The 27345-nt window shown below is 43.8% G+C and overlaps 1 protein-coding gene across 2 annotated transcripts; it reads left to right on the top strand.

Annotated features, from left to right (window-relative positions):
- The first annotated feature begins 264 nt into the window (after positions 1 to 264).
- LOC130273630 (succinate dehydrogenase [ubiquinone] flavoprotein subunit B, mitochondrial-like) lies at positions 265 to 27345 on the top strand. Of its 2 annotated transcripts, none has more exons than XM_056520749.1 (6): positions 265 to 437; positions 7344 to 7433; positions 9911 to 10072; positions 14174 to 14317; positions 16234 to 16398; positions 27174 to 27344. In XM_056520749.1, the coding sequence occupies exons 1-6, from the start codon at positions 369 to 371 to the stop codon at positions 27324 to 27326; spliced, it is 783 nt and encodes a 260-aa protein (XP_056376724.1). In that variant the 5' UTR covers positions 265 to 368; the 3' UTR covers positions 27327 to 27344. The 2 variants fall into 2 exon arrangements, with proteins under 2 accessions (XP_056376724.1, XP_056376723.1); XM_056520748.1 differs by lacking the exon at positions 265 to 437 and adding an exon at positions 700 to 853 and having other exon boundaries at positions 27174 to 27345.

Below are 27345 nucleotides of genomic sequence, written 5' to 3'. Positions count from 1 at the left end.
GTTTTGGTTTCAGGTAGACTGGTAAATGTGGGACAGAATAATAAAAAAAAAGGAAATTGGGTCTGTGCGTAAGAAGCCATTAATGCTGGACTATTACTTTCCAAGTTCTCCTATTAAAACGCAGAGGCATGTCAACTAAGCCACAGGTGTGAACAGGGATAAAGACAAGCTCTCAACCTAACTTCAGCATCACCAGCAGCTCGCGGACCAATGAGGGTTCTCCGCCCAGCTGGAAGGGGCCGCTCACGTCACGTGATATCGGTGTAACCGTTTGTTCTTTCTAATAAAGTTATGTGAAAAGGGGCGGCGCCTCGTACACAGAACACCATACTTGCCCTGCTTGACAGACGCCGGTGTTAGTTGGCAACATGGCGGCACTGAGTGCGGCGGCTTCGCGGCTCCTGGCACGGAGGTTGTTGTCCGGCACTGGCAGTAAGGTAAGTATTGGCGCTGGGTACCAGGGCAGAGGCAGTGAGCGCGCTTACACTATTCACCACAGAGGTCTGTTATGTAAGTAAGTTCAGAAGGCGGGGCTAAGTCAAGGTCACCTCCTCTCTTCCGGATGGTGATTGGCTGATGGGGATACAGTCCGCTCTCTTCTCTCTTCTGATTGGTGGACGGATGTGGTCACCTGGTCGGCGCTGTGTTGTCCCCTTTGCGCTAATAAGAAGGGCAATGTGTGACGCAGGAGAAATTGTATACCGCTCTCTAATGTGCTCAGTGTATAGGAGCCTATCTAATGTACAGATCCAAAGAGCTTCTGCCTCCTTCAGGGGAGCGTACATGTGTCCCCCAACTCCCAGCCGAAGGCTGTCTGCGCATGCTGGGAGTTGCAACAGCTGGAGGCACCCTGGTTGGAAAACACTTCTATAATCTATTGTGTAATGGAGGGAAGATCCAGGACTGTAATAAAGTGTCACTATTCTTCCTCCAGTCACTGAATACACATTACAGAAAAAAGAAATGTCCTCCGCCCAGTGTGTCAGATCGCCCTCATTCACCTTCTCATGGTCAGACCCCCATGACCTGTCCTGTGGATGGAGAATGTCTGTCTGTCCTGGGGAAGCCCCTTTATCTAAACTGCGCTATTGTATTTTTACTAATTACTACAGATCAACTGGTGCCAGATTTGTAAATTACTTCTATTTAAAAAAAATCTTAATCCTTCCAGTACTTATCAGCTGCTGTATACTACATAGGAAGTTCTTTTCTGTTTTAATTTCCTTTCTGCCTGACCACAGTGCTCTCTGCTGACACCTCTGTCCAGGTCAGGAACTGTCCAGAGTAGAAGAGGTGTCAGCAGAGAGTACTGTGGTCAGACAGAAAAATAAATTAAAAAAAGAAAAGGACTTCCTCTGGAGCATACAACAGCTAAGTACAGGAAGGGTTAATATTTTTAAATAGAAGTAATTTACAAATCTGTATAACTTTCTGGCACCAGTTGATTAAATGTTTTTTCCACCAGAGTTTCCACCCCTTTAAGGAATATGTAAGAACAGAGGTTTAGGGGAGAGTGATTAAAACCTGTGCATGGAAAATAATGACCAGTTGCCCATAGCAACCAGATTACTACTTTAATTTAAAAAAAAAAAAAAAAAAACTCCAAAAAATAACATTTGAAGCCTAATTAGTTGCTATAAGCATCTACACCACTTTTTGCCTGCACAGCTGCATAGTCTTTACCACACACTTTTTGCTGAACCCTTCCCCCAAACCCATAGAAGGGATAGTCAGTCTCTGTGGTGACTAACTCATGTGGGGGAATAGGAGGTGGTTACTGAGGATTGGCATATGACCAGGACAGTATGTGCCGAGCCATTCTACAAGATACAAATATTTTGAATATTTGACCTATTCCTGTTCAGCAGTTGTGACAAGTTCTTCTTCAGAAAGAGGAACTGCAGGATTTAGTGCTAATGTGTGAAGCTCGTGCTGTAAGGGCTCTGTCTATAGGGGCCTCAGGGGCTTCTGGCAGCATTTACCGTAATATGGGTAAAAGCTCATTTGTGCTGTTGTGCATTGTCATTCTAATGTGTTCAATGTATTCTAATGTCACCTATATTTGACTTTCAAGACACTGCAGTTTTTTTTGTTTGTTTCTTCATTCCCACCTTTTAAAGTGTTACTCCTGTGAATTATTTTTTATTTATTTATTTTTTTTAAAATCCACTGGTGCCAGAAAGTTAAACAGATTTGTAAATGACTTCTGTTTAAAAATCTTAATCCTTCCAGTACTTATCAGCTGCTGTATACTACAGAGGAAGTTCATTTCTTTTAAAATTTCTTTTCTGTCTGACCACAGTGCTCTCTGCTGACACCTGTCTCAGGAACTGTCCAGAGTAGGAACAAATCCCCATAGCAAACCTCTCCTACTCTGGACAGTTCCTGAGACAGACAGAGGTGTCAGCAGAGAGCACTGTGGTCAGACAGAAAATACATTTAAAAAGAAAAGAACTTCCTGATAAGTACTGAAAGGATTAAGATTTTTAAATAGAAGTCATTTACAAATCTGTTTAACTTTCTGGCACCAGTTGATGATTAAAAAAAAAAAAATTCACCGGAGTACCCCTTTAAGGACCAAGGACGTACCTGTACATCCTAGTCCCATTACAGGGGTTTGAAGCGTGCTCACGAGCTGAGCATGCTTCATACCCAGTGGGTCCTGACTGCTATCAGCTAATCAGGCTGATGCCCGGCATTAACCCTTTAGACACTGTGTTCAAAGTTGATGGCAACGTCTAAAATGAAGGGTTAACAGTGCCGGTTAGCTCAGGGCAGCTGAACAGGACATCCGCAGCGAAATTGTGGGTTCCGATCAGCTGTGCGGACGGCAGAAGGGCCCTTACCTGCCTCCTCGCCATCCAATCGATGCAGCAGAGCACTGATAACACTGATCAATGCTATGCTATGGCAAAGCATCGAATGGTGTATGCTATGGGGACTATAAAAAAAATTATTTAGTAAATGAATCCCTTCTTAAGTTTGTACTCCCCCCCCCCCCCCTTTTAATTTTTTAAATATAAAATAATGTAATCAAAAATAAACAAACATATGTGGTACAGCCGCTTGCCAAAATGTCCAAACTATTAAAATATAAGGTAAGTTAAAGTGCACAGTCGATGGCATACACGTGAAAAAACTCAGAAGTCCAAAACTGCATATTTTTGATCACTTCATATACCATAAGAAGCGATCAAAAAGTCCCATCAAAATAAAAAGTGTACTAATACAAACTGCAGACCACGATGCATAAAATGAGCCCTCATATAGCCCTATATGTGGAAAAATAAGTTATAGGGGTCAGAAGATGACCGTTTTAAACATATTAATTTTGGTGCATGTAGATATAATTTTTTTAAAGTAGTAAAATAAAATAAAACCTATATAAATTAGGTATCCTATGGACATACAGAATAAATATCAGGTGTCAAGAGTGCACTGCGTAGAATCGGAAGCCCCCAAAAGTTACAAAATGTTTTTCTCCAATTTCACCCGACAAATATATATATATTTTTTCACTGTAGATTTTGTTATGTAATGATTGATGTTATTACAAAGTACAAATGGTGATGTACAAAACAAGCCCTTTTATGGGTCTGTAGGTGCACAATTGAAAGTGTTAGGATTTTTAGAAGGGGAGGAGGAAAAAACGGAAGTGTGAAAACTAAAATTGTCCAGGTCCTTAAAGGTGTACTCTGGTGGAAAACTTTTTTATTTTTATTTTTAAATGAACTGGTGCCAGAACAGAACAGATTTGTTAATTACTTCTATTAAATCTTAATCATTTTAGTACTTTTTAGCAGCTGTATGCTACAGAGGAAAATCTTTATTTTTTGAATTTCTTTCTGGTGTTGTCCACAGTGCTCTCTGCTGACACCTGATGCCGGTATCAGGAACTGTCCAGAGCAGGAGAAAATCCCCATAGCAAACCCATGCTGCTCTGGACAGTTCCTGACACGGACAGAGGTGTCAGCAGAGAGCACTGTGGACAACACAAAAAAATAAATTCAAAAAGTAAAGAATTTCCTCTGTAGCATACAGCTGCTAAAAAGTACTAAAAGGATTAAGATTTAATAGAAGTAATTTACAAATCTGTTTAACTTTCTGGCACCAGTTCATAAAAAAAAAAAAAAAAAAAAAAAAAAAAAAAAAAAAAAACTTTTCCACCGGAGTACCCCTTTAAGGCCAAAATGGGCTTGGTGCTTAAACTGTTAAAAAGCCATAGTTTTTGTATTATTAATCTGCCAATCTAGCTTTCTAAGGTGTTGATTTATGGTGGGGTTGTATTTATAATTTTCATAACAACAATTTTTACTTTTTATGGACGGGGAAGAAGTGAGGATGAAAACGCAACAGTTAACAAAAATCATTGTTTCTGCCAATTAGTTTTTTGTAAATGCACAGGTGTATATTTTGGATATCTTTCTCACCCCATTGATAGGATATTCGATTTAGGATGATCATCATGTCTGCACCTGATGGGACTTTTATTATGGAAATGAAATAAAACAAATAAGATAAATAGTCCATGACAAGGCTCCATCCTGCATAGCAATGCAGAGAATGATTTATCAGTGAAGGTCATGTCTCAAAGAAATAAGGCATCATAAAAGCCTGAGGAGGAACCGCAAATGTTCACCCAGGCATTTACACACTTATGGCACCATTTTTGCATTGAAGCACAGAGTTACTGCCTTAAAGGGGTACTCCGTTGCTCAGCGTTTGGAACAAACTGTTCCGAATGCTGGCGCCGGGAGCTCATGACTTCATAGCCCTGCCCCCTCATGATGTCATGCCCCTTTGCCTCAATGCAAGTCTATGGGAGGGGGCAGCTGTCACGCCCCCTCCCATAGACTTGCATTGAGGGGCGGGGCTATGACATCACAAGCTCCTGGCTCCAGCGTTCGAAACAGTTTGTTCCAAACGCTGAGCTGCGGAGTACCCCTTAAAACGGAAAGGAGCTAAAAAGAGACATGGGGGGAGGGGGGGGGGAGATTTATCAAAGCCTGTGCAAAGGAAAAGTTACTCAGTTGCCCATAGCAACCATTAGATCATTACTTACATTTTTCAAAGGCTTTTTTTTTTTTTTTTTTTTAAATGAAAGAAGCGATGTGATTGGTTGTTATGGGCATACATGACAGTAAGAGTAGTGCAACACGCCACTGGTGTCCTTTATGTAATCTGTCCATTTCAGCTTGAATCTTGTTTTTCTGCTCTGGAGAAACAGAATGCACAATGTGTGAACACAGCCTTAGGCATTTTCCCAATGTGCCTGCCTAGCAGTGTCTATCAGTGGTTCGCATCAGGGGGAACTCCTCAATGTAAACCTATGAAAAATGCCACTGAATACATCTGTCCTAGATTGTCTTCTGTGAAAGGGAAGGAGTCACCTGCCCTAACCTGTTGAGATAGGCTAATAGACCTGGTCATCCTGATTACATTCATCTTCACCGTTTTCTATTCTGTGCCCCGATTTTAGAGAGAAGAAAATGTATGTATGTAAATGTGTTGTTTGCTGCACTTTGGCCTGTCTGCCTGCTTCTACCTTGGTAATGCCCTCTACATAAATATTCATGTCTCCTTCCTCTAAGAGTGTAGACCATACTTGCTGGGAGATCTCAGACTGTTGGCCTGAAGTGCCACCTTTGCACAGGACGTGCATCATAGGTGCACCATGGAGGCTTGGGAACACCTTGGGTGCACCAGAACAGAAACTCACAAAAGAAAACTGTGCAGAGCCTTGTAATCAACAGTGCCCGCCATATAAGCCTGTATCGGCAGGTGACACTGATGACAGGTTCGGCTAGGTTCACACTGCGCAATATCCGGGCAGAAAATTTCCACCCGGAGATTCCGAGTGCGGCCAGTGCCTGCTGAATCAGTCTGCGCTATTACCGCGCGGACACTGCAGTCTCCAATAGACTGCAATGTGTTAAGCAAGTATTTCCGCCTGAAGAATGAGCAACGCCTTTCTTCAGGCGAAAGTTTCCAAACGGATTTTCCATTCACAAATTCCTCTTCACAAGTTCCGAAGTGTGAATTTGTGGATGGAACCCATTCACTACACTATACATTTTTGCAATCGGAATTTCTGCCTGCAATTTCAAAGCAGATTTACAGGTGGTAATTCAGTAGTGTGAACCTAGCCTTAAGGACGCAGGGTTTTTCTGCTTTTGCACTTTTGTTTTTTGCTCATCACTTTCTAAAAATCACATCTTTCAATTTTGCACCTACAGACCCATATAAGGTTTTTTTTTTTTTTTGCGCCACCAATTGTACTTTATAATGACCTCAATCATTTCACCCCAAAATTTACGTCAAAACCAGAAAAAAAATATTTCTGGGACAAAATTGGAAAAAAAACACGCCATTTTGTGACTTTTTAGGGGGCTTCCGATTCTACGCAGTACACTTTTCGGTAAAAATGACACTGTATCTTTATTCTGTAGGTCCAAACGGTTACCTAATTTATATAGTTTTTATTTTACTACAAAAAAAAATACTACATGCACCAAAATTAGTATGTGTAATATTGTCATCTTCTGACCCCCGATAAGCTCCTATGTGTGATGATTCCATAATCTTAGCCAGAGTTGTACTTCTGTGATCTGTTCTCAGTTTATTACATCCTCTCACTCTCATCTGCAGGACTTTAGTCATTCTGAAGAACTCTTTGCCTAAGACTCATATACTTTCTCCACAAAGTTTTAAATGGGCACTGTCAGATCCAAAAACTTTTTATAATATCTTTTGTAATATGGTTGTTCAATTATTTTTAAATATTTAAAGGGGTACTCCGGCGCTGAGACATCTTATCCCTATCCACAGCATAGGCGATAAGATGCCTGAACTCGGGGGTCCCGCCGCTGGGGACCCCTGTGATATTTGACGCAGCACCCCGTTACCATCAGCCCCCGGAGCGTGTTCGCTCCGGGTCTGATGACTGCCGATCACGGGGCCGGAGTATTGTGACATCACGGCACCGCCCCTGTGGGATGTCATGCTCTGCCCCCTCAATGCAAGCCTATGGGAGGGGGTCCGACAGCTGTCACCCCCCCCCCCCCCCCATAGGCTTGCATTAAGTAGTCAAACCCCCATAGGCAGGTTACATCCACCACCATCAGTTCTGTTGGCAATGTGTGAATTTACCTGCAATGTAACTAATTCTGCTCTATCACCAGAGAAGATGGCCCTCTATTTATTTTTATTCCAGTGCTGTACTGTTGAATTATATAAATGGAAAAACGTGACTTAAATTTCTATTCTGTATATTTTTATTTGTGCTCCAATATCTGATGGTAATAAAAGCTATTACATAATTAATTGTTATTTATATGTTCTAGAAATGTGCAGCAGCGTCTCCTGCAGTATCTAGGACTTTCCACTTCACTGTGTATGGAAAGAAGTCTGCATCTGCCAAAGTGTCCGATTCGGTAAGCTTTGTTTTCCAATAGGTATTTTCCTCTAAGCTCTCTTGTGAGCTTCATATATAGCAAAAATAGTCACAGCGGCCAGCACAAAGCCCATGGCTCAAGAGCAGTATATATATCACAATAGTAGTGGATAAAAAACAGTTCCCATAAAGTCTGCCGGCTAACACTGTCAAACCATGGGTGCTGGACCAACGGAGCATAGCATATCCAAAAGTTAAATCCAGTTTGTAGAAACAATTGGCAGCACTCACTGGTACAGTGGAAAATCTTTAATAAAGTGCTAAACTCACATCTATAGCTATATAGCTCAGTCAAGCACTAAACAGTGAACCCTCAACTTACAATGGCCTCAACCTTGAAACTAGACTCAACAAACAATGCTACAAACAGTCCAGATCTGCGAAAAACATGTCAATGGCTGAAAGAACTGACCAATCAGAATGGGCATTCACTGGTAGAACCCTTGTATTACTGAAGTACATACACTGACTGGTGTCTGACAGCATCCCCTATAGTACAGGGAGGTACTACATGTTCTGTACTACTATTTACATGTGCCAGGGATAGCGGCTCTATGTAACTTTTTTTGGGACACTGTGTGTACTGTACAGGACCCTGACGAAGCTCCTGTCCTCTACATAGACAGTGATTTACAGCTCCCAGCAGATATTTCTTTTATATGTAAGGACTTGCTTTATCTGTATTAGTTATTTACTTATCTTTTCATTAATCCTCACTTTTTACTATTTTTGGATGACATTTTGGGGCTTCAGAACCAATTACCAGGTTTCCATAGAGTTATGGTCTCAACATACAATGGTCGTCCTGGAACCGATTAATATTGTAACTTGAGGGACCACTGTATATTCCTGCACTGATTAGAACCTTAATAAGAAATTGGGAAATTGTTGTGCCATACAACCTTTGATGCTAGAAACCTTTTTTGAAGGCCAGTAATAAATTTAAAGAGACTCACTTGTTCAGGTGAATGGAAGCTGAAGTAACCGGGCATGGCCACTACACCATTAACAGTGCAAATTGCTTCTGTCTCTCATTCACTGCGTAGATTGGGCTTTGGAAACCCTGTTGAACAGGATATCGTTGGAGCTTATTAAAAAAATAAAAATAAATCCTGAAAATATTGTCATGGGAGAGAAACTGTCCGCTCCTGTAATAAAAAAAAAAAAAAAAACAACCTGGTATTGTCTTCTGTGCTCTCCTCAAGCTCTGCAATGTGGAAGGCCACTGCTGGTTACTGAGAACTCGAAGGCCGGCTGTACATGTATGAGGGAGTAGACCATTTGTTACCAATAAGTTATCTTCATCATCTTTCTGCTTTAACGTGTACCTGTCATAGTGCCAACAAAAGAGTGATATGTTACTCAGTACCTAATCCTGAGCATGTACATATACATTATTAGATATTTTATGTGTCTAGGACCTATATATCCCTAACAAATAGCATTTATATCTTGCTCACTTGCTTTTTGTTCTTTCCTTGTGGAGGGGGCGTGTCAAACTCTCTCCCTCACTGTGATGACTCCTCTGCTCTGAGTCTGGGAGCAGCCTTGCAGTCTGTAAATCACTGCACAGTAGTTTTTATTCATACATTTTCTATCTGTTCCTAGTAAAGCTGGATGCTAATCAACATAGCTGTCACTATGTGTGTGTCATTCAGCTTTCACAGACTCCTGAATGTCTGATCAGCTTCTTTGTCATTCATGAGTCAGAGAAAGCTTTGGCTGTTCAAGCATGCTGGGAGTTGTAATTTTGCCACAGCTGGAGTTGCAGTGTTTGTAAAGCACTGTGTTAGAGCAGTGTTGCCTTTAGCTGTTGCAAAACTACAACTCCCAGCATGCCCACACATCCATTGTATGTAGTTTTGTAAGAGCTGGAGACACACAGCTGGAGAATAAACAGCTCTAAAACAGAGTTTTACAAAGATTGTACCCCCAGCTGTTGCAAAACTACAACTCCCATTATTGGAGTTTATAGTTTTGGAACAGCTGAAGGCTGTAGTGGTGCAATGGTGATCTTCTATACTGGATACCAACACACTTTACGGCCGGTATCCAGTATGCTGCAAAATACAGAGTAGCCTATCTGCATAAAGCAGGAAGACCCCCTAAGTGGCGGCTATTTTCATTTAAGATTTTTTAGTAAAATTTAAAAAAAAAATGTAAATGTATATTTTAAAAAGTCATCTTATCAGTAGTACTACAAAATATACAAAGTTTTTTTTTTTATAATGACAGTGCCTCTTTAAGTTCATGGGGGAAGTGCCCCAAAAAGGTCCAACTTTTCTATCCATGAGTCACTCACATTTCCCTTGGAGTTGATATATTTACATCATCACTCAAGGTTTTATGTTGGATTCTATAATTAGTAGACATATGCATCATTATGTGTTAAATAACCTCTTTATTGGATAATGTATTCTACACAATTTTTATTTTCTTTTTTTCTTTTTTTTTTAGATTTCTACACAATACCCTGTAGTGGACCATGAGTTTGATGCAGTTGTGGTGGGAGCTGGTGGTGCAGGATTAAGAGCAGCATTTGGCTTATCTGAAGCAGGCTTCAATACAGCATGTATTACAAAGCTATTTCCTACAAGATCTCACACAGTGGCAGCGCAGGTATGTGCTTCAGAGTGGGCTTCCAATACTATAATGTATTTATTGTGAACATTAAAGATCTCAACTCAACAGTAACCCATTAAAGGGGTACTCCGCTGCTCAGTGTTTGGAACAAACTATTCCGAACACTGGAGCCGGCACCAGAAGCTCGTGACGCCTCCTCAATGCAAGTCTATGGGAGGGGGCATGACAGCCGTCACGCCCCTGCCCCCCCCCCCCCCCCCCCGCCCCCCATAGACTTGCATTGAGGGGCGTGACATCATGAGGGGGCGGGGCTATGACGTCACAAGCTCCCAGTGGCGGCTCCAGGGTTCTGAACAGTTTGTTCCAAACGCTGAGCAGCAGAGTACCCCTTTTAAGTATGGAGTATGTAAAACCAGACCTTTTAAACACTCATAGCCATTTTAATCACTAATATAGGTATTTTAAGCTGTATTGGCTAGCAACTGCATGCATGTGCTGTGCAAGTGAGGCTTCTTACCTGTCCTACGTCTCAATGTCTCTTTGTCATGTCTGTATTGGTCTGTGTTCACACACAGCTATTGCATTGCTTGTGTGTAAACAGTTTTATGTTTCCTCGCCAGGGAACGGTTAAATGTTTCTGGCCTCTTCAGCCCAGGCCTCTGTTAGCCAATAGCCTTTCGGGTATATCAAAAAAAGGAGAATCTCAGCTCACCCGGGACGTGCACGGCTACCTCCAGACATGTGCAGAAAATGCCAGCATGGCTGAATGAAATCCTCCAAACTTTATTCATGAATCTTCATTAAAAACCTTCACTGTGGCAGAAAGACATGGACATATACAAAAGTAGAAAAAATTGCACATAGAAAAACGGTCCCAGACAATGGCTGATGCGTTTCAGGTTGCTACACCCTTACTCATAGCTCATAGCCTTTCGGGTATGTCTATTTTTAGTCAGCCCAGCATAGCCCTGTGCTGGTAATTATCCTCATTATATCCTGACATGCTGCTAGCTTGCTGCTGCCATGCGGCTAATGGAGGCTGGTGATTGACATATTATCCTCATTATATCCTGACATGCTGCTGCCATGCGGCTAATGGAGGCTGGTGATTGACATCTTATCCTCATTATATCCTGAGATGCTGCTAGCTTTCTGCCATGTGGCTAATGGAGGCTGGGTGGAACTCTAATTGTTTTAGTTTTTATATCTACTATATCTGTTTTAGCTTGCATTTTGTAGTTTCAGGTTTTAGACATGTTTTGGCATGCTCTTAGTAGATTTTAAGCCATGTTTGTCGGTTTTAGGATTTATTATCCTTTCTGTTATGTATCTATTCACACTGTCGGAGTATGCTCCTGTATGTTATCCCTGTTTGGTATCCTGGTTCTGTGTTCCAGTGTGTACTGCGTCCTATATCTATACAGTGGTCCCTCAACATACGATGGCAATTCGTTCCAAACGAGCCATCGTTTGTCGAATCCATCGTATGTTGAGGGATTTGTGCAATGTAAAGTATAGGAAGCTATACTCGCCTGTCCCCGCCGCTTTCGATGGTGTCCCCGGGCCTCCGCTGGGCTCTCCTGGTCTTCTCCGGTCCTCTGCTGTCTTCTCCGGTCCTCTGCTGTCTTCTCCGGTCCTCTGCTGTCTTCCGCAAGGCCTTACTGGGCCTGCGTAGCGACGTCATTACGCCGCTGCGTACGCCATTCTTATTGGATGACATGCGCAGCAGCGTATTGACGTCATCGGAGAGGGCCGAGAAGACACTGGAAGACCAGCGCTGAACCCGGAGGGCACCCCGGAGCATCGTGGAGGGGTAAGTAATACTTACCGCACCACACGGGGAACATTAAGCTGCTATCCGGCAGCAGCTTAAGCATTTTGCGCTGCCGGATAGCACTTAATGCGATGGCCCCGACATAAAAAAGCATCGTATGTCGATGCTGACATCGACATGCGATGGCCTCTGAGAGGCCATCGTATGTCGATTTGATCATATGTCGGGGCCATCGTAGGTCGGGGGGGGGGGGGGGCGGTCACTGTATGCTGTTTGGTTGATCTGATCTTTGTCCTTTTGTACTTGTACCTGTTCAGTGTGAACAGTGTCCTATCTGGCATCCCTGTTTCTGGTCCATGGGGACTTGTAGTCTACTGGACTTTCCTGAGGGATTGCGGTTTCCTGTCTTGTGTTCAGTGTGAACAGTGTTCTATATTCTATCCTGTGTATCTAGATATCCCTGTTACCTGTCCATGGGGAATCTGGGGAATTGAGAATTAGTACAAGATATCTCTGTGCTCCAAGGTGGACTTGGAGTCTATTGGACGTTCTGGAGGATTATGCTATATTCCGGTCTGTTCCTATAGTCTGTTGACTTATCAGTTTTCCTGTCTGGTGTTTTGAACTCTATTTGTCATTAATTCATGAACTCTGATCTCCTTGAGTTTTGTGCATGTCTACTTATCTATAGTGACCTCTGTTCATGACCACAGATCTATAGAGTCCTCTGTTCGTGACCGACGATCTTTAGTGTCCTCTGTGCTGCTCACTGATCTGTGTCCTCTGAGCTTATATACTATAGAGTTGTTTGTTCCTGTTATGTTTCTGGTATGTGACCAACCTATTTATTAATGTGTTTTTATTAGGCCCCAGCACTTTGGTTCAGGGAGGGACCGGCACCCAGTTGTCGATACACCGTTTAAGATGGATGGGCAAGTAGGCAGTAGAGATGGTTTTAGGGTCAGTTTAGGGCTCACTCTCTCTGTCCCCTGGTCGGACCCCAACACTCTTACTGTCAAACATACAGCTCTACAGGAATGCTTGCTTGCTTCACAAGTGGAATGTTGCTTTAGGCTTCTCTTCCATAACTACACAGGAAGAAATCACAAAATATTGCCCATAAGGTATCCCACCTCCTTGCTAACGGCTGACCCCCTCAGTCACTGCCAGACATTTAAGTATATTGCTTGGCTGGACAGCTTTGTGGTGGTATTATTGCAGGTGTCAGAGCACCCAATCCACTTGGAACCAAAGGGATGTATGTTAGATATTCTTATGGCAAGGAAAGACATTTTCATGCAATAAACTCTGTGGTTTCTTATAAATATTTGGTCCTTAAACAGGGATGTGGAATTCCTATCGCCCAACGCCCGGGACATGCAGTTGCGGGCGCCAGGCAGGTGAATTTTTCACCGACAAGCGTGGCAGCGCTCAGAGGGGTGTATGGAGCGGGTTCCTGACTCCTGCCCGCTCCATACTCTGCAGCCCCCGGCTGTTTTCAGAAGCTGGGGGCCGCCGCTAATAGCCAGCATGTGGCTGGCTATTAACCCTTTTAGACCACCGCTGTCAAAGCTGACAGCAGCGTCTAAAGGGGCATGTGAATGCTCCCTGGTGGGCTAGTGGGGTGGATTGTGACCCCCCCCCGCAGGGCGATCACAGGGGGCAATCCACTATAGAGGTAGCTGGAGGGCTTCCCTCTGCTTCCCTGGTGTCTGTGGCTCTGTCATTGATAGAGCCTGGCTGGACTAGGCTCTATCAATGGATCGCAGAGCAATAGAACTCTATTGATCTGTATGAGGAATTCTAATGATTCCTCCTAAAAGTCCCCTAAGGTTAGTGGTATATTAGAATGTGAGATTCCCTAATCCAGTTATAGTTTTCCCTTGAAGCCTCATTCCTTTACGATCTGTATGAGTACACTCTAAATGTACTAAACACGTTTTACATTGAGACACACATGGAACAATGTTGAGAAAGGAGTGGATGGAGTGACCTTTTAGCATACGTTGGGCCATTATGCTTCATGGAATGTCCAAAGCCCTTGAAACTTCAAATATGTTAACAACTAGTAAAGTTACTATCCATGCTGTCATTGACATTGATACATAAAAAGAGAACAGCAATACAGCTCAAGCAGATACCAAGCATTATATATATCCAGGAAGGGAGTAAATCTGTGATATGCAATCTGCCAATGATCTGCTTTCTTGTAGATGCCCCTTCTTGCCCATAGATGTAGAAGAAGAATATAAATATTTATATATGCTAAGGTGATTTACATCCACATTGTATGCTGATTTGTTCTGCTGTTATCTTTCTACTATTTCTAGTTGTTTTAGTTCTGATCTTATTGTATTCTTTAGGGTGGTATAAATGCAGCTTTGGGTAACATGGAAGATGATGACTGGAGGTGGCACTTCTATGACACAGTGAAAGGATCTGATTGGTTGGGTGATCAAGATGCCATCCATTATATGACAGAACAAGCACCGGCTTCAGTTGTTGAGGTAAGTACCGGTCCACCTCAGCAAGTTTTTAATGTAATGGAAAACAACTATAGAAACAGACTAGAAGTGGAATTGTGCGGTCATTGCACAGGGATGTGGAATTCCTATCGTCCGACACCCGGGACAAGCAGTTCTGGGCGTCGGGCAGGTGAATTTGTCCGGCCCTTAGCCCGGCTTCGGGCAAGCAGGGCCGGACCTGACAAGTCGCGTGGACCTCTGCAGTCTGTATGGAGCGGGCTGCCGACTCCTGCCCGCTCCATACTCTGCAGCCCCCGGCTATAAAAACCTGTGTCCTCCGAAGCAGAGCAGGGGAGATGAGAAGCTGTGTATTTGTCTTCTCTCCCCTGCTCTGCAGACGTGCGGGGGGGAGATGAGGGGGCGTGGCTTCTTGCTCCCCGTGCAGACCGTGCAGACCAAAGATGACAGCGGCGTCTAAAGGGACATGTGAATGCTACCTGGTGGGCAGCGCGATCGCGGGGGGAGATCCACTATAGAGGTAGCCGGAGGGCCTACCTCTGTTCCCTGCTGTCCCGCCCTGCCATTGATAGAGCCTGGCTGGACTAGGCTCTATCAATGGATCACAGAGCACACAGATTAATAGAGTTCAATAGAACTCTATTAATCTGTATGAGGAATCTAATGATTCCTCATATAAGTGTAATAAAGTGTTAAAAAAAATAAAATAAAGTTTTAATAAAAGTTTTGAGACTCATTAACCTAGTGGTCTTCAAACTGTGGCCCTCCAGATGTTACAAAACCACAATTTCCAGCATGGCAGGACAGCCGTTGGCTGTCCGGGCATGCTGGGAGTTGTAGTTTTGCAACATCTGGAAGGCCACAGTTTGAAGACCGCTTCATTAACCCCTTCCATGTTAAAAGTTCAAATCACCCCTTTTCCTATATAAAAACATGTAAACATAATAAAAAAAAAACATATTTGGTATCGCTTTGTGCGTAATTGTACAACCTATTAAAATATAACATTATGTATCCCGTACGGTGAATGTAAAAAAAATACCAAACCACAGATTTGCAATTTTTATTATATCCCAGAAAAAAAAGTTAAAAAGCGATTAAAAAGTCAGATCAATACCAAAATGGTACCGATACAAAAAACTGATTATGGCGCAAAAAATTAGCCCTCATACAGCCTGGTATGCGGGAAAAAAATAAAGCTACAGGGGTTGAAAAATGGCAATTAAAACAATTAGAAAAAGTCCAGAATTAGTAAGACATGACGTAAACGATACAAATCTGGTATTACTGTAATCAGGCGGCCTAACGTATAAAACTAACATGTTATCTCAACCACAAGGTAAATGGCGCAGAAAAGAAAACCACCAAATCTGCTAAATTATCTTTTACTATTTCAATATCACTTCCCTAAATATATATATATTTTTTGGTTCAGAGAATGTTATTGAAAAATTAAAAGGTATCATTATAGTAGGTAGTTATGGCTATTATAGGGCGAGGAGGAAAAAAATCAGAGTGTAAAAGCGAAAATTGGCCCGGACAAGTGGATCGTCATGAGGGACAAGTAGATTTTGCTCCATCTTAGTCCTGTGGACAAGTAGTTTTTTTTATAAAATTTCCACACCCCTGTTGCATATGATTGGGTGACTGGTACTAAAGAAAAAATAAGTCACAATACACAAAGAATTTATCTATATTGCATAAGTGGTTCAGGTTTTTACCATTAGAGCCTAGAAGCAGAAGATTAGGGGAGTCGAGCAACTAGTTATTACAGCTAATGGCAACCAACTAGAAAATCAAAGTGGTGATCCATCTAATAGTTTTCTGTCAACCCAATTTTTTTCTTGTAACCCTAATGTTGCTTCACATCCAAAGCTTGTGTTTATAGATCACATTTATGTGTATATCTAATAAAGAAAATATTTTCATCTTTCCGGCAGCTTGAAAACTACGGAATGCCTTTCAGCAGAACAGAACAAGGGAAGATCTACCAGCGTGCTTTTGGAGGGCAAAGCCTGAAGTATGGTAAAGGAGGACAGGCTCATCGCTGCTGCTGTGTAGCAGACAGGACTGGACATTCATTGCTACACACTTTGTATGGAAGGGTAAGGGTCTGATTGTTTTGTTTTTAAGTATATACCCCCTGTCATATATATGTGAAGAAATCAATGGATATAGTGGTTGCTCTAATTAGATAAAGCAAGAAGCCTACCACTTAGTAGATAAAGAAACTTATATTATCACAGCTATTGCTCCTCTAAGTAGCATTTTCCAGCTGAGGTTATTATAGGATGCACTTATCTTCTTGTCTACTTACCTAATTCCGCACAGCTCTTGGCATAGATGGGGCCTGCAATACAGGAGATTGGGCCAGCACTGATTTCAGAGTGGTGAAAGCTTGTTCACATTCAGGGCTCCAAGTCACCATTTTTTAATTTTTTATTTTTTTTCATATACAGCCAAGGGATTTTCCAGGATACTGAAATAGAATTAAAAAAATGTGCAGCTCACAATTAATTGGCCGAGATGTAATATGATTGGACACCTACACCTTTAGGTATGAAATAATTATGTAAAGGGAAGAAAAATGTAACCATAAACCTCAAGGCCAATATCAGATAAACAGATACATGATGGATATGAATGAACCGTGCTTCAAATGTATGATGAAAAAATATTAAATTTATTAAAATACATATAATAGTCAAAATAATATTAATAACCTCCTTTCAGAGGGCCCTTGTGAGGAGGTAAATGTAATATATATGACAGAATAATCAATTGATTATATTAAAATCACACCAAGCAGCATGGGCATATATACTAGAGTCCATGAATTAGACACAAATAGTAAATATATATTTACCAGCCAGATGTAATTAGACAGATATGCTGCTTCAAAGAAACTGGTGCTGGCTAGCACCAGTTTGCGCCGGGGTCTGTGTGCGCTGAGTGCAAGCGCTGGCGTGCGCTTCTGCGGCTGGTCTGCCTGCCACAGACCCGATGAATGCCGCTGTGATGTTGGAAGAGGCAGCTGACAGGTTCCCCCCCGTGGAGTTTCTTGGCGTCTGACATCAGTAGCAGAGAAGGTGGGCTGGATAGGTGAAGACTGAGGCTGTTGTAAGCAGTGGATGTCGAGAGCATGGCGCTGCCTGATCTCTCTCCCCGCCCCCCCCCCCCCACTTGCAACTAAAGGGCACGGTTCATAGGGTATGAATCGTTAACCCTTTCTTGACATCGACCAGCATTGAGGGTTGTGCCTTGGGTCCAGGCCCCTCTTGCCCCTGCTCGACCCACTTTTGCAGCCTGGTATGATGCAGGTGGCACCAGGCTGGCTGAAGACATCAGGGGTGAGTATATGCATCTTCACAGGTAAGTATATGTTTCTGTCCTGCACCCCCCCAGCCCTGTTTTAACACTTAGCAGAGCTTCTTTTCCTGGGCATGTCCCTGGGTCTGACATTTTCAGATCAACAAGGAAAAAATCATCCTGCACGCTGCTCCTGTTACTGGTAGACGGCCAGGCAGTGTCCCTAGTCGGCCGGGATTTTTGTCTCTCCCCTTGCCCTCCTGAGACCACTGCAGTCTCTGCCTAGTTTTAGGGGGCACCACAGGAGGAGGGGAGGCCGCAGCCGGCGGGCACCATTAATTTAGCCCGCGGCTTCGGCCTGGTTCGCTCCGTCGGTAGCTCCGCCCCCCTTATTCTCTCACGGTTACAGGACTTGCCTGTTTACTCCTGTCTTCAGACAGCTTGCTTGACGCGCTTTCTGAAGCCGGCGGACGCCATTAATTTAGCCCGCGGCTTCGGCCTTATCTCCGCCCCCTAATTTTTGCACCGCTGCAGGGCTTACCTCCTCATTCCGGACGGCTGGTTTGAAGGGAGCCGGGGTAAGGCGCTTTCCATGGTCGGCGGGTGCCATTAATTTAGCCCCCGGCTTTGGCCTGTTACGTGTCGGCGGGTAGCTCCGCCTCTATATTTGGCGCCGATGCGTGCACCCAATCCCCTGCGCTGTGGGGGTCACTTAACTTCTCCCTCTCACCTATAGGAGAGCACCTCAGGGACGGAGTCACGTGCTCAGAGTGCAGTCTCAGTGCCGGTGTTCTCTCCTCACAAGTTATGTGGGCCTTACTGTATGCTCCTACTGGACTTGCCTGCTACTCCTGTCGGTTGCTGCGAGCCGCTCCTGTCGGTTGCTGCGAGCTGTTGCCGCGAGCTTCCTCTCTGAATCTTTGGGATAGCTGATTTATCTGTTTGCCAATGTCCGATCCCAGCTCCGAACCCTGACAGGCGGTCGCCGCCCTAGTCACTTACTATGCTTGCACGGGCTTTAAAGGGGTTAACCAGGAAAAAACTTTTTTTTATATCTCAACTGCCTCCAGAAAGTTAAACAGATTTGTAAATTACTTCTGTTAAAAAAATCTAAATCCTTTCAGTACTTATGAGCTTCTGAAGTTAAGGTTGTTCTTTTCTGTCTAGGTGCTCTCTGGTAACACGTGTCTCAGGAACCGCCCAGTTTAGAGGCAAATCCCCATAGCAAACCTCTTCTAAACTGGGCGGTTCCCGAGACACGTGTCACCAGAGAGCACTTAGACAGAAAAGAACAACCTTAACTTCAGAAGCTCAGAAGTACTGAAAGGATTAAGATGTTTTAATAGAAGTAAATTACAAATCTGTTTAACTTTCTGGAGCCAGTTGAGATATATATAATATAATATAATATAATATATAATATAATATAATATATAATATAATATAATATATAATATAATAAATATATAATATATAATATATAATATAATATATGTGTGTGTTTTTTCCTGGATAACCCCTTTAACCCCTTAAGGACTCAGCCCATTTTGGCCTTAAGGACTCAGACAATTTAATTTTTACGTTTTCATTTTTTCCTCCTCGCCTTCTAAAAATCATAACTCTTTTATATTTTCATCCACAGACTAGTATGAGGGCTTGTTTTTTGCGTGACCAGTTGTCCTTTGTAATGACATCACTCATTATATCATAAAATGTATGGCGCAACCAAAAAACACTATTTTTGTGGGGAAATTAAAACGAAAAACGCAATTTTGCTAATTTTGGAAGGTTTTGTTTTCACGCCGTACAATTTCTGGTAAAAATGACGTGTGTTCTTTATTCTGAGGGTCAATACGATTAAAATGATACCCATTATTATATACTTTTATATTATTGTTGCGCTTAAAAAAAATCACAAAAAAAAAAAAAGTTAAAAAACTTTTTAACCAAATTAGTACGTTTACAATCCCTTTATTTTGATGACCTATAACTTTTTTATTTTTCCGTATAAGCGGCGGTATGGGGGCTTATTTTTTGCGCCATGATCTGTACTTTTTTTTGATACCACATTTGCATAAAAAAAACTTTTAATACATTTTTTATAATTTTTTTTAAATAAAATGTATTAAAAAAGTAGGAATTTTGGACTTTTAAAATTTTTTTTTCGTTCACGCCGTTCACCGTACGGGATCATTAACATTTTATTTTAATATTTCGGACATTTACGCATGCGGCGATACCAAATATGTCTATAAAAAATGTTTTTTACGCTTTTTGGGGGTAAAATAGGAAAAAACTGACGTTTTACTTTTTTATTGGGGGAGGGGATTTTTCACTTTTTTTTTACTTTTACTTTTACATTTTTTTACATTTTTTTTTTACACTTGAATAGTCCCCATAGGGGACTATTCATAGCAATACCATGATTGCTAATACTGATCTGTTCTATCGGTCATCTCCTGCTCTGGTCTGCTCGATCACAGACCAGAGCAGGAGACGCCGGGAGCCGCACGGAGGAAGGAGAGGGGACCTCCGTGCGGCGTTATGAATGATCGGATCCCCGCAGCAGCGGGCGATCCGATCGTTCATTTTAATCGCGAACTGCCGCAGATGCCGGGATCTGTATTGATCCCGGCACCTGAGGGGTTAATGGCGGACGCCCGCGAGATCGCGGGCGTCGGCCATTGCCGGCGGGTCCCTGGCTGCGATTAGCAGCCGGGATCAGCCGCGCATGACACGGGCATCGCTCCGATGCCCGCGGTTATGCTTAGGACGTAAATGTACGTCCTGGTGCGTTAAGTACCACCTCACCAGGACGTACATTTACGTCCTGCGTCCTTAAGGGGTTAAAACTAAATTGCCAAGTGGTTCGGTAGTACCCACCTGTTCTGTCTGCTCCACCTCATGTCCAAACCCCCTGCCCAGGATAGCTCCCTTGGGCATGTGGTCTCTGACCCCCCTCCGGTTTAGGTCTCTTCACTCTCTCAGATGATCTCTGATCTGGCGCAGGTTTCCAGAGAGGTGGCTACTGCCTTGAAGCATTCCTCCTTGCAACCTCACTCCAGGGAGACTAGTTCATCGTCCTCAGGCCGCTGACGCTCTCACAGGTGTCCTAATGTCATTTACTCTTACCCCTCTCCTGAAAGGCGGTCTTCTCACCTCTCCTTCTGCTAGGCAACGTCCTCGCTCCCACGATCTTCCTTCCAGAGAACGTTCCTAATCTCCGGCCTGCGAGGCCAGATAGCTGTCGCTTGGATCTGGAGCCTCCACAACTCGTTCCCAGTCTCCTGAGGAACTTGTGGATTCTGACTCGAATCCACAATCGGACTCCGAAGAGCTGTCCTCCATGTCTGACATGGTGGACAGTTTGGTGTTGGCTGTCAGGGACACCTTTCACCTACAGGACACTGGAACTTCGGACCCAGCTCCAGAAGTATCCTTCTGCCGCACTCACCACTCTCCCAAGGTCTTCAATTCTCATAAGGAGTTTGACGACTTGCTGGAGACAGCCTGGAAGCATCCGGAGAAGTACTTTCAGGGGTCTAAACGACTGAAGGCTATGTTTCCTTTTACACAGGACCTGGTCTCCAAATGGACTGGTCCGCCTTTAGTGGACCCTCCAGTCTCCCGCTTATCAAAATCCACTACTCTTCCTCTGCCTGATGCAGCTTCTTTCAAGGACCCCGTGGACAAGCGGATTGATAATTTGTCGAAATATGCCTTTGAGGCAGTGGGCTCGTCTTTACTTCCGGCTTTTGCTGCGACTTGGGTCTTTAAAGCCCTATTGGCCTGGGCCTCTCAGCTTCGCCAAGGCGTTTTTATCCAGGGCTCCTCCAGATGATCTGGCTGACTTAGCTCTCCAGATCTCCAACGCTGGCGATTATCTATGTCAAGCTTCCCTGGAATCTGCACGCTGTGCGGCATGCCAACGTGGCTTATAAGAAATCCCTCACCAATATGCTCTTTACTGGCAGCTGTCTTTTTGGCAAGGGCCTGGAGGAAATAATCTCCGAGCCTACAGGTGGTAAGAGCTCTCTGCTTCCTGATCCTCGCCGCAAGACTTCTTCCTTTCGGTCCTTTCGTACCTTTGGCTTGGGTCGCCAGGGCAAGCTGGCGTCGCGGAAGGCTCCTACCTTCAAGTCACGCCCCTCCTTGAAGCAGGATGGCCGTTCTGGACGTTTCGCTGCCAAATCAGGTACTCGCAAGCCTACCTCCGCCTAAAGGGGTGCCCCCACCCGAGTCTTCTCCTCGGATTGCCGGTCGTTTGTCTCTTTTTCTAGATGTTTGGTTGGCACAGGTCCTGGCTTCGGAACGTCGTTTCAGATGGCTACCGGATTGAGTTTGGTTCTTTTCCCCGGGATCGTTTTTTCCAGTCCCGGCTTCCACTCGCCGCTCCTAGCTGCGGCCTTCCAGTCTGCACTCCACACCCTTCTTGAGCCGGTTTCGCCTCGGGAACGTTTTTGGGCTTCTATTCGAACCTGTTCGTCCCCCCCCAAAAAAAAGGCAGCTCCTCAATCGGCACCTGAGGCACTTCCGCATGGAATCCCTCCGTTCGGTTGTTGCTTCCATGGACCAGGGCGACTACCTGTCCTCGGTAGACATCCAGGATGCATACCTCCACATCCCTATTTTTCCACCACACCAACGTTTTCTGCGGCTCGCAGTTCCAGCAGGGCATTTTCAGTTTGTGGCCCTACTCTTCGGGCTTGCCATGGACCCCAGGGTTTTTACCCAAGGTTCCAGCAGCTGTGATTGCTCTTCTCCGCTCTCGGTGTGTCCATGCTTCCTTACCTGGACGACTTTTAATAAAAGCTCCGTCCTTAGCCCAAAACAGGGAGAGTCTTCACATCACTCTTCAGACTCTAACCAGTTTCAGGTGGTTGATAACAGGGAAAAATCCAACCTTTCTCCCTCCCAATCTCTGGTCTTCCTGGGACTCCGATTCGACACCGAGAAAGCTTGGGTCTTCCTTCCCCCAGAGAGTCTCTTCTGTCCGCGATCCGCCTGCTGTTGCCCAGCTCCGGTGCCCATCCGTTCATGCATGGAAGTGTTGGGCAGGATGGTGGCAGCCATAGAAGCCGTCGCCTTTGCTCAGTTTCAGTGTCAATGGGTCATCTTGTCTCTGTGGGACAAGTCTCCACAATCCCTTCACCGCCAGATCAGTCTCCCCTCCGCGAATCGTCGGTCGCTCCGTTGGTGGCTCCGCTCTACTCTCCTTCAAGAGGGATGCTCGTTTCTCCCTCTGGGTTGGCAGGTCTTAACGACCGATGCAAGTCCTCAGCTGGGGTGGGGGGTGACTTTTAGGACCGTACGGCGCAAGGCCACTGGTGTCCTCAGGAAGCTCGGCTTCCCATCAATGTCCTGGAGCTTCGGGCCATCTTTCTTTGTCTCCTTCACTGGGAGGCGTTTCTCCAGGGCCATCCTGTTCGCATTCAGATGGACAACGTCAAAGTTGTGGCTTATATCAATCGTCTGGGGGGGACTTGCAGCCTCGCTGCAATGTCAAAGGTGTCAAAAATTCTTGTCTGGGCAGAGCGCCAGATTCCCTCCATATCGGCGATCCACATTCCGGGAGTGGACAATTGAGATGCGGGCTTTCTCAGTCGGTCCTGGTTGCCGGTGGTCAACGCATCACTCTGTGGCATAGCTAATTGTTGGCTGTAGCAATGTCCCTCCATCGCCGATGATAGTCTGAACATTGATACCCTGGCACCAGGAAAAAGACCAGTGCCAGTGGTCAGTGCATCACACTGCTGTCAACCTATTGCTGGCTGAGGCAGGGCATCGCTGTGGCCACTGATTAGCTCAGTCTCAGGGTGACACAGTGACCAGCAGCAACCAGGAAGAATACAGCACCGGAGGGCTGGACGGTCAATACTGTGGTACCGAGGGAGTGGTGGCAGGTGAGTCCAGTTTGTTTATATGCAGTCAGCTCAGGAAGGACAGCACAGAAACTTTCTGAACTGGACTACTCCTTTAAGCCAGAGGGACCATTGGGTTCTTGATCACCCCTCTAACCAAGGCCCTTCTCCCTCTACTACTTAGTTTGGTGAGGTGGTCAGCTCTCGGAAAAGTCCTGGTTGTACCAGATGTCTTTCATTTAAATATGATAGAGACTCTTGGGAACCTTGAGTGCAGCAGAATTTTTTTTTTCTTTTTTTTTTTTTTTTTGTACCCTTCTCCAGATCTTTGTACACAACCCTGTCTGAGTTCCACATGCATTTATTTGCCCCTCATTGCTTGCTTTTTTCTCTGATATGCATTGTTAGCTGTGAGACCTTCTATAGAAAGGGATGTAACATTGGTCTTTTTTCAACCTTATGAACTGAGTCCATAAAGTTCAACCTATAACCCTAATGAGTCCCTACTGAGTTGATCCAGAGGAAGGCAAAAAAAACCTCATACTAGAGGTAAACATTCCTTCCCGACTCCAAATATGGCAGTCAGAATAAATCCCTGGTTCAACCTTCTGTCCCTATAGATCTAGAATCCATAACCTGTATTTATGTATGTATGTTATTACTTTCCAAAAATGCATCCAGACTTCTTTAACCGAGTTAACCATGACCACCTCCTCTGGCAGAGAATTCCAAAGTCTCACTGCTCTTACAGTAAAGAACCCCCTTGTCTGTTTTGGTGTAGAAACCTTCTTTCCTCTTAACGTAGAGGATGCCCCCTTGGTATAGATACAGTCCTGGGTATAAATAAATCATGAGAGAGATCTCTGTACTGCCCCCTGATATATTTATACATCTTTATTAGGTCTCCCCTAAGTCTTCTTTTTTCTAAACTAAATAACCCTAATTCTGATAATCTTTCTGGGTACTTTAGTCCTCCCATTCCCCGTATTACCCTGGTTCCACGTCTTTGAACCCTCTCCAGCTCCACTATATCTTTCTTGTACACTAGTGCCCAGTACTGTACACAGTATTCTATTTGTGGTCTGACTATTGATTTGTACAGCGGTAGAATTATTTCCTTGTCGTGGGCATCTATGCCCCTATTGATGAACCCCATGATTTTATTTGCCTTGGCAGCAGCTGCCCGACACTGGTCACTACAGATAAATTTACTGTTAATTAAGGCTCCTAAGTCCTTTTCCACATCAGTCGTCCCAAGTGTGCTCACATTTAATACATAATCCCAGCCTGGATTTTTCTTCCCCCTGTGTGTTACCTTACATTTATCAGTCTTGAACCTGCCACTTGCCAACCCAAACCTCCAACCTATCCAGATCCATTTGCAACAGTGCACTGTCCTCTATTGTGTTTGCAGATGATACTAAACTCTGTAAAGCAGTAAAGATTGCTACTTTACTATTCAACCCCTCTACAAGGTCATTAATAAATATATTAAATAGAACAGGACCAAAGACTGACCCCTGTGGTACCCCACTAGTAAGTCACCAAATCAGAATAAGTACCATTAATAACCACCCTCTGTTTCCTATCACTGAGCCAGTTATTTACCCACTTACACACATTCTCCTCCAGCCCAATCCCTCTCATTTTATGCACCAATCTTTTATGTGGCACCGTATCAAATGCTTTGAAAAAATCCAGATATACGACATCCAGCAATTCCCCCTGGTCCAGTCTGGAGCTCACCTCCTCATAAAAGCTGATCAGGTTAGTTTGACAGGACTGATCCCTCATAAACCCATGCTGATATGGGGTCATACATTTATTTTTATCAAGATACTCCAAAATAGCATCCCTTAGGAAACCCTCAAACAAATTTACATACAACGGCGGTTAAACGAACAGGTCTATAATTCCCAGGGTCACCTTTTGACCCCTTTTTAAATATTGGCACCTTATTTGCCATATGCCAGTCCTCGGGAACAGTCCCTGTTACTATAGAGTCCCTGAATATTAAAAATAGGGGTCTGTCTATTACATTACTTAAAGGGGTACTCTGGCGCTTAGACATCTTATCCCCTATCCAAAGGATAGGGGATAAGATGCCTGATCGCGGGGGTCCAGACGCTGGGGACCCCTGTGATCTTGCACGCCGCACACCGTTAGAATCAGTCCCCGGAGCGTGTTCGCTCCGGGTCTGATTACTGTCGATCACGGGGACAGAGCATTGTGACATCATGGTTCCGCCCCCGTGTGACGTCACACTCCGCCCCCTCAATGTAAGCCTATGGGAGGAGGCGTGACAGCTCCCATAGGCTTGCATTGAGGGGGTGGAGCGTGATGTCACAATGCTCCGTCTCCGTGATCGACAGTAATCAGACCTGGAGCGAACACGCTCCGGGGACTGAGTCTAAGGGGGTGCGGAGTGCAAGATCACGCGGGACCCCCGCGATCAGGCATCTTATCCCCTATCCTTTTGAATAGGGGATATGATGTCTAACTACCGGAATACCCCTTTAATTCCTTTAGAACACGAGGGTGAATGCCATCTGGACCTGGTGATTTGTCTATTTAGATTTTTTGTAGGCGGCACTGTACAATGTTAGACAGGTGATCTGTACTGGGTAGTTTACCTTATCATGCTGTATTTCACGTGGCATTTAATTTTCCTCGGTGAATACAGTGGAGAAGAATTTGTTTAATATATTTGCTTTTTCTTTATATTTATATATGTTTCTATTTTCTTTCTATTTTTTTTTTATTTTTTTTTTTAAAGGGCCAACACTCTCATTTTTAACATTTTTGCTATTTTTATAGTTAAAGAACATTTTGGGGTTAGTTTTACTTTCTTTGACAATGAGTCTTTCTGTCTCTATTTTTGCTGCTTTTTATCAGTTTTTTTTTACATATTTTACTTTTTTTCTCTATAGCTTTTTAATGCTTCTTCACTGCCGTCCGGTTTTAGTAGTTTAAATGATTTATTTTTGTCGTTTATTACCCCCTTAACATTTTTATTAATCTATATTGGTTTTCTTTTAATTGGGGGGGAGAGAGAGAAGTAGAGCAGCTCCCGCAGGTCACATATGATCAGCTCCCCCCCCCGCTGTCAATTCAATCATTCCCTGATGTGGGGACTGTGGGGTGAGGAGCTGACAGTGAGGGTGGGATGAGTATACTAATCAGCAGGGCGGGGAAAGGGAGTGCTAAAGGGGAAGGGGGAAAAAAGCAACGCAAAACAAGTTGGGCAGGGCACTGAAAGAGGAGACAGGCTACAAGGCATGCTGGGAGCTGTAGTTTCTAAAACAAAGGCAAAATGGAAATAGATGCTACACTACATGGACACACTTGTGCAAATAAAGGAAAAGAAAGACAAACAAAGCGCAAGCACTAGACCAGAGATAACAAGAAAACTCACCTGCAAGAGTAAGTAGAAACTGAAAAAAACACATTGGCCACCGGAGTACCCCTTTAAGGCCAAAATGGGCCTGGTAAGGGCTTAAAGGATCTAAATACCTATGTCTGTGCAATATTTAAATTTTTCCTTTTTAATAAATAGCAGAGATTTCTAACGTTCTGCTTTAACTTTTTCATTAATGAAAAAGACTTTACACATGTTGTGTTGGGACTGAATGAAGACTTTAGCTTTTGTTTTTTAAGATAATTGATGTTCTCAACTCTTATGTACTTTATGAATTTGTTTTTCTTTCCAGTCTCTCAGATACGACACTAGTTATTTTGTAGAATATTTTGCCTTGGACCTTTTAATGGAAAATGGAGAATGCCGTGGTGTTATTGCATTGTGTATGGAAGATGGATCCATACACCGCTTTAAGGCTAAGAACACAGTCATAGCTACAGGGTAAGATATTTATTTCTAATGAC

Source organism: Hyla sarda, chromosome 5 (genome assembly GCF_029499605.1).
Source record: "Hyla sarda isolate aHylSar1 chromosome 5, aHylSar1.hap1, whole genome shotgun sequence".
NCBI classification, from domain to species: Eukaryota; Metazoa; Chordata; class Amphibia; order Anura; family Hylidae; genus Hyla; species Hyla sarda.
Note: the sequence above shows the minus strand (reverse complement) of the source record. Positions and strands in the feature narration are given on the sequence as shown.

Coding starts and splice junctions, on each gene's coding strand:
- LOC130273630 (XM_056520748.1), top strand. CDS start 740: ATGTACAGATCCAAAGAGCTTCTGCCTCCTTCAGGGGAGCGTACATGT. Junction 854..7,343: donor CAACAGCTGGAGGCACCCTG/GTTGGAAAACAC, acceptor TATATGTTCTAG/AAATGTGCAGCAGCGTCTCC. Junction 10,073..14,173: donor CTCACACAGTGGCAGCGCAG/GTATGTGCTTCA, acceptor TGTATTCTTTAG/GGTGGTATAAATGCAGCTTT.